The sequence below is a fragment of the Lolium rigidum genome, chromosome 1 (genome assembly GCF_022539505.1).
Source record: "Lolium rigidum isolate FL_2022 chromosome 1, APGP_CSIRO_Lrig_0.1, whole genome shotgun sequence".
In the NCBI taxonomy this organism is placed as follows: Eukaryota; Viridiplantae; Streptophyta; class Magnoliopsida; order Poales; family Poaceae; genus Lolium; species Lolium rigidum.
This window is the reverse complement of record NC_061508.1, coordinates 68017631-68025499: the sequence shown is the minus strand read 5'-3', so window position 1 is coordinate 68025499 and position 7869 is coordinate 68017631. Positions and strand designations below refer to the sequence as shown.

Genomic DNA, 7869 nt, shown 5'->3' with positions numbered 1-7869 from the left:
GATGTATGTTTCGAATTTTGATCTAAAAATTTTAGGGGTTGTCTTAATATATGTTGTGAACATGCATGATTTTTTTCAAATTTTTTCGCAAAATTTAAATTTAGCTTTAGGCCGCATGTCACACGGTGATATGCAAAAGGTGCATGTCACCTGATCTCACTCCAAAAAGTTCATGCCCGAAAAAATAGAACAAGTTCAACCTCAACGTAAAAGCACATCTAAATGAATCTACCTCCTCTTTGTTTTCCAGTAAAATATCTCAGTAGTACACACAAAATAATAGTGTTTCACTTTAAAGACTTCCATCATTCAATCATTCTTGATGTAAGCTACAAAACTTCCATCCAGTAAAAAATAGTTTTTTTTAAGCTCCAGTAGGAATAGTTACATCTGGAATGAACGAAAATATATGAGAGTTACATCGTTTTATTGTTCTAGATGTAAAATATTTAAGAGAAAAACTTACATACAGATAACAAAACTGTTTTAGAAGTTCCACAAAAAAGATAATATTTTACATAATCGGAAAATACATCCAGAAACATAATTACTTAGTTTTTTGGAGATGTTAATTAGAAATTACATAAAAGAGGCAAGATATTACATGGAACTGCAAAAAGTTACATCTAGGGATCAGAATTGTTTTAGAAGTTTCTCGAGAGCAATAAAAGAAAAAGTACATCCCCCGATATGTCAGCAGACCTAGAAATCATACCCCATCTCCATCAAGTACAATTGGAAACAGGCTCTCATTTGGGACAGAATATGAGGTTGCCAACGTCAAATAGCAGAAAATCAGTGTATTATGTCCAATACTAATGATTTTACGTGTTACATCCATAAATAACTTTGAAAAAACTAACGTCCTACCATATGGAAAGTTTTGAGTAGAGAAATACATCCTACGAGCAGGAAATCACTACAGCCACTTTAACAGGATGTATTTATTGTTCAAAAACTACATCCTACGATAATACAGTACCCCCATTGTATAATAATATGACCAAAAACTTTAGGTATAAAATACATACATCCTGTGTATAGAAAATTACATATATATTCATGAATTTATCGGTTTGTTTCATCCATAAGCAAATTTCCAAGCATAAAATACAGCGCATGAGTACAAAGCACATTTCTTGATGAAAAATATACATGCGGCTGAGGTATGGAAACATTTGTGAGCCTGGTTTCTTCTCTTACAAACAAGCACCACCGTGACCAAACGGGAGATAAATCAAATTAGTGGTGGATCGCAGCTCAACCTTGGAGCCTGGGCAACACTGGCAAGCTGCGACTGCTGCGAGTGAATTTCAATAAAACTGGAGGTAGAACACTCATGCCGTCATGCGATTGTAGAATCAACAGAGTATTTGTCGGTGGAGCCCGGGCTGCCCAGGCTAGCTAGCGGGGCTGTGTCTCCGCGACTAAATCAAAAGCTCGTCGAGGCAAAACACGGAAGCAACAAGGGCGGGGAAGCGCCTGAGATCAAATCACTCACCAGCAAAGAAATCGACAGAAGTGCGCTACGGTTCGGACGCAGCACCACGCCGCCGACGCTCTCTCGCCGACACCTCCCAGCCCGGCCACCCGTCTCAGATCTTCACGGTAAGCAGGATCACTAAAAATGAGATCACCCAGCCTGATTCGTTAATTCTTCTGCCCGTTGCAGCTCTATCCAAACATACACCACAAGTCCACAACGCATCAAGGAAAAATAGGGAGGAGTGGTGAGAAAAATCGACCTTCTGTGGCTGACCGGAAGAAGCGCCACCAGCTCTTCCTCCCCGAACGCGAGCTTCTCTCGCCGGACGTGTTCACCAGTATTGGTCTCGGCCACCGTTGCGGCGCCCTTTCTCGGCCATAAGGGACCGCACGTGTCGCCTCCCCTGCCCTCGTATGTGGGGTACCCAACCCAATCACCACGAAGAAGGGGAGGCTGAGGAGGGGCGGCGGATATGCCAGCTCGGGATTGCGTTGGTCGCCGGGGCATGGCTGCGCCGCGCCGCCGGCCACTATCGATTGGAGACGAGGGGGCCGAACGAGAATGGGGAAATTTCGGAGCTATCTGTCTTTCTCTCCACTCGCACGTGCGCGCTGGACCCCAAAATCTGTCGGAACTCACCGCCGCTTCCATTCCACCACCCGTTTCTGATCGGACGATGCACACGCGTGAGCACCAGGGAAGACAACAAAGTGCCCAGGCAATTATTAGATTTCGCGTTTTAATTAAGCATGATCCGCGCACGAAATATTGTGCGCGGCTTCGGTGAAACGCACCCATCAATTGCCACAGTGGCGGAGCCACCAGTTCAGCACTCAACGAAGCGCATCCCCACTACGGTCACACGCGTACGCACCACCATCGTCCATCGGACGTCCACTCTGCCAGTCCAGCCCATGGCGACCAACGCAGGCAGTGTTCCGGCGCCGGCAGGCCCCGTCCCGTTCAAGGACGTCGAGAACAAGATGGACCTGCAGGTCACCACCGTGCCATCGGAGAAATCTCCAGAGGAGCACGATGACGCCATGCTGCTGGTATCCGCGCTGCCGATCAAGCTCGCAGCCGGCACCAAACTCAAGCTCCGGTGCTACCAGGGCTTCTGGCTGCCGGAGCGCTTCGTCCCGGCGGCGGTCGCCATGCAGCGCAGCCTCGTTCCCCGCCCCGACGACGTCGTCATCGCTAGCCTGCCCAAGTGCGGCACCACGTGGCTGAACGCCCTCGCGTTCGCCACGATGGCGCGCCGCTCCTACCCGCCCGCCGGCGCCGACCACCCGCTCCTCCGCCTCAACCCGCACGAATGCGTCCCTTTCCTGGACGCCCTCTTCGCCGAAGGCGGCGGTGAGGCCCGCCTTGCCGCGCTCCCGTCCCCGCGCCTCATGTACACGCACATGCCGCACGCCATGCTGCCGCGCGGCTTGAACAAGGTCGTGTACATCTGCAGGGAGCCCAAGGACACGGCGGTCTCGCTGTGGCAGTTCCGCCGGAGCGCGCACCCGGAGATCCCGTTCGGCGACACCTTCGACTCCGTCTGCGACGGTGGCAGCACGTACGGCCCGTTCTGGGACCACGTCCTCGGGTACTGGCGCGCGAGCTTGGAGTGTCCGGAGCAGGTGCTCTTCCTGAGGTACGAGGAGCTGCTGCGCGACCCCGCAGAGAACGTCAGGAGGCTGGCGCGGTTCGTGGGCGCGCCGTTCTCCGAGGCGGAGGAGGATGCCGGCGTCGTCCGCGGCATCGTGGAGCTCTGCAGCCTTGGGAGCCTGAGGAACATGGAGGTGAACAGGACGGGGCTCATGGCCGGCCTAGGGTTCCCGCGCAAGGCGCTGTTCCGGAAGGGCGTGGCCGGCGACTGGGCGAACCACATGACGCCCGAGATGGCGCGCCGCATGGACGAGGTGGTCGCCGACAAGTTCCGCGGCACGGGGCTCACGTTCCAGTGAACCCAGAGAAATCTCCCTGTGGTAATCGACCATTGATTCAGTTGTATGCTTCTTCGATGTTCATCGTACCACAAATAAAGATTCACTGTTACATTACATTGGCCACCTCATAAACAGCGAACATTTTTTTTTACCAAAATATACAGAGCAACTAAAGCTTTCCACCACCGCGCACACGGCACACAGAGAGTCCGGCGGTCTCAGAGCTTGCTGGAGACGGCGATGGGCCTGGTCCTGCGCCGGGCGGGCGCGGGCTCCTTGGGCACGACGACGGTGAGCACGCCGTTCTCCACGCCGGCCCTGATCTGCTCCACCTTCACGTGCTCCGGCAGGCGGCAGCGCCACCTCCCGCGCCAACTCCGGCTTCCCGCGCTCCGCCACGTGCCACACGGTCTCCTCCTACGATTTCTCCTTCGCCGCTGCCCTGACGGTCAGCACGTTGCCGTCCTCCACCTGCACCTTGACGTCGTCCTTGCCCAGCCCCGGGACGTTGATCTTGATGATGTGGGAGGTCCGGGTCTCCACCCAGTCCATGGCGGCCGTGGCCGAGGCGTACGGGCGGGCGTAGACGAGGCGCCGGAAGGGGCTACCGAGGAAGAGGTCCGCCATTTCTTGGATTCGTAGAGCTTGGGATTGGAGTGTCGATCGGCGTTGGCGAGTTTTTTTGGGAAGGCGAAGTAACTATAGGAAATTGGCGCAAATAAATTGGGAAGTGTTCGCGGCGTCGACGTCGGGAGATGATTCGAGAGACACGGAGAGACTGGATGATTGTGGATAATAATGGTGTAGAGCGGAGAAGGTTCTGGAGTGTGGTTTGTTGACGTCTGCACTCTTCTGGATCATTTTTCAGTTGTTTGCTACCGGTGTTTCGATTGTCCTTTCCCATCAACTGATCCAGCGTAATTCCGAGTTCCTTCCAGACCATTACGGTTCAGTGCAGTCTGCCTTCATAACCAAATTATATGTTCCAGACTGTTGCAAATGCTGAATAATGCATCACATGGTTAAGCTTTTTTCTGGACAGATGGTCCTAGCCAGGCCTTAAATTAATACATACAAATCGGTTGACGATAAAAAAATGTTAAACCAACTTATAAAAACAAACAAAGCCCCACACACTTACACACGGGATCAAGCCAAAATTTTCTACAAAGACTAATGAAGGCAGAACAAAACAGGCTGAATCTTTGCCGCAAAGACCATTTGACCCACTGAAATGCCACAAAGGACTTGTAAGCGGATTTGCTAAAAGTACAGCGGCGGCACGACAGTCAACCGATGTCGTGGGGATTGAACCTGAATGAATCTCAGAAAATCTGAGTGAAATGTACGTGGGAGAATAACATTTCTCTGGTTCCACAAATACAAAACCAGAACAAATATTGTAGCAGTTTGAAGAAGAAAGGGTGCACCCCCAACCCACTAAAGTTCAAACCCCAGGTTTGACATCTGTGTGTCTCATAAAGGCGGAATATTCATTCAGTGGGAGGGACGTTCGCGTCGACAGCGAGACGCCTATGATGACTTCGTCAATTTCAAGATCCAATCCGCTGACTCAGTCTTCCGAAGATGTTCATAGGAGTAGGGTGTGCGTGTCTGCGTTAGTAGGGATAAATGTATACGTCTGTATATGAGCGTCTGCGTTTGTACTGTATTTCTAAAAAAAAAAAAACCTCATAGTAGAAAGAAAATCTTTGCAACCAAGATCGTAGCGCTCCCTTCGGGTTTGTTTGGTAGGGGAGTATTTACGGGGATACCCACAAAAGCTCATCTCATACAATCCCTAAACCACACTGCTAAAGACAGCTCTTTAGATTTGGTTGGCAGGGATCGTTGCACGGATTGGTACATGACGGCAAATCAACAAACCTTGGCAAAGATTCAATTTTTAGGTGAAATCTCACTTAGTAGTACATGTATGTGAAACATAGGCCACACAACAGTATATATATTGTTAGAATATGTAATAGGTTTTGTTTTTTCATGTTTCTACTCTCAATATGTATGTGTATTGGAGTCCCTCTCTTGGACAACTCGATCCATGTTTGGCCCTATACTTAACACGTAACTGAGGGAAGACGAATCCACTCGTTCCAAACCTAGTCTACCGACATGGTATCACAGCTCTGGTCTCCCTCGGCAACCTGGCTGTTGCCGCCGCCATTGACCTTCAGCTGCCGCCGCCGCCAAGAAACCTTGCCACCGATGCAGTTCATCTGTTGCCGTCGCGATACATCTCAAAACCGGCCATTGTCGTCGTTAGTCTTTTAGCCACCACCACCACCATACAATCAAGATTCGGCTGCTGCCATATCCCTTCTGGTGTCGCCGTCTACAACACCTAGAAAACCTCAACCCGTCTACAACCTACACAACAATCCTGAAAACCCAATCCTCAGCCGCCATACACCAGCTCAACACCCAAAACCCTAGATCGATATGCTCTTCATCACTCCGGGCTGACTGCTGCCGTCGGTGCCCCACCCCTCCGCGCAGCAGCTAACTTGTGGAAATTTTTTGCTATGGAAGGCCCTAGTGTTCCTGCCGTTTCTCGGTGCCAACGTCATGGCACTGCTTGAAGGCACCGATGTTGCTCCTGCCAAGACCGTCGAAATTTAAGACTCAGAGAAGAAGAAGAAGATTCAAGTTGAGAATCCTACCTACATCATGTAGCTTGCTCGCGATCAGTAGCTCCTTCGGTTCCTTCTAAACACGCTGTCAGCAGACATCCTGTCGCATCTCCTTGATGTGAGTTCCACAGCTGGGGCATGGTCGGCCATCAACGCCATGTTCAAGACGGCCTCACGTACCAAAGCCCAGCACCTTTGTGCGAAACTCTACGACACAAATAAGCTCTCCATGACAGTCGTCACCTACTACACCAAGATGAAAGGTTTTGCCTCGGAACTTTCAGCTCTTGGTAAACCGGTTGAAGATGATGAGATGCTTGGTTATTTGCTGGATGGTCTAGACAAGGGTGAATATAATGCCTTAATTACTTCTGTGAATGGCAATTCTGGTACTACTCCTGATGATTTTTATGAGCAGCTGTGTTCTTATGATATGTGCAATGCATGGAGTTGAAGAAAGCGGAGAATTTGTGTCCTCCGCAAACCTTGCTCGCCATGGAGCAGGACGTGATCAACGTCCACATGGCCGCACTCTGCCGCCTAGTGGTCACACTCCACCTCCACCCCATATGTGAACACTGATTGTGATCGTCATCACTCCGATGGTGATGGTCGTCGTTTTGATTGCACCCCCACCCCATATGTGAACAATGATTGTCAGATATGCACTAAGCATGGCCATCCTGCTAGCAAGTGCTGGTGGCGCTACTCAAATGACAAGAAGAATAAAGATGATGGTGAAAAGGGTGCACACCTTGCATCATATGGTGTTGATACAAACTGGTACACTCACACAGGGGCAACCGACCAGATCACTAGCGAGCTGAACAAACTTCTCATGGCCAACAAGTACCATGGGCAAGACAGTGTTCGCACTGCTGAAGGTACAGGTATGAACATTAGTCACATTGGCAGTTCAATTTTGCGCACTCCTCATGGTTCCTTTGATCTCAAAAATATCCTTCATGTTCCTAGTGCTTCCAAAAATCTATTATATGGTCATAGCTTTACTCTTGATAATCATTTCTTTATTGAGTTTCATCATTTCTTATTTTTAATCAAGGACCAAGCAACACGAAGAGTTCTGTTTAGAGGCTCTTGCGGTGGTCTCTATCCCTTGGTGCCCATGTTCCATGAGTGCCAAGCATGCCTTCATCTCAATAAATCCATCATCCTCCACATGGCATCGCCGCTTAGGACATCCATCTTCATTTGTGGTTCAGTAAGTTCTTGGAAGAAATAAAATAGCTTACTCCCCAGAGAGTACTCCATATGTTTGTGACTCTTGTCAGTTGGCCAAGAGAAACCAGTTACCATACCCCATATCTTCTAGTGTCTCTACTGTTCCTTTGGAGCTGGTATTCTTTGATGCATGGGGTCCTGCCCCCTCTCTCTATGGGAAACATGCATACTATGTAAGCTTTATCGATGATTTTAGTAAATTCACATGGATTTATTTGCTTAAAAAGCGTTCTGATGTTTATCAAGCTTTTCTCAATTATCAGCAATATGTTGAACGCAAGTTTGATAGGAAAATTATTACTATGCAAATTGACTGGGGAGGTGAGAAAAAATGAATGGATTCTTCCAAAAGGTTGGCATCACACATCACGTCTCTTGTCCCCATGCCCATCAACAAAATGGTTCAGCTGAAAGAAAACACCGTCATATAAATGAAGTTGGTCTTGCCTTGCTTGCTAATGCTTCCATGACTCTCAAATTTTGGGATGAAGCTTTTGTCACTGCCACTTTTCTCATATATCTTCTTCCTAGCAATGTTCTTAAGTATGAAACACTC

General features: G+C 49.1%; 1 protein-coding gene and 1 pseudogene across 1 annotated transcript; one reads left to right on the top strand and one right to left on the bottom strand.

Annotated features, from left to right (window-relative positions):
• The first annotated feature begins 2400 nt into the window (after positions 1-2400).
• On the top strand, positions 2401-3441 carry LOC124675119 (cytosolic sulfotransferase 5-like). Its single transcript, XM_047211192.1, has one exon. The coding sequence runs from the start codon at positions 2401-2403 to the stop codon at positions 3439-3441; it is 1041 nt and encodes a 346-aa protein (XP_047067148.1).
• A 46-nt stretch (positions 3442-3487) lies between these two features.
• Positions 3488-4105, bottom strand: LOC124675132 (annotated as a pseudogene).
• Between the last annotated feature and the right edge of the window lie 3764 nt (positions 4106-7869).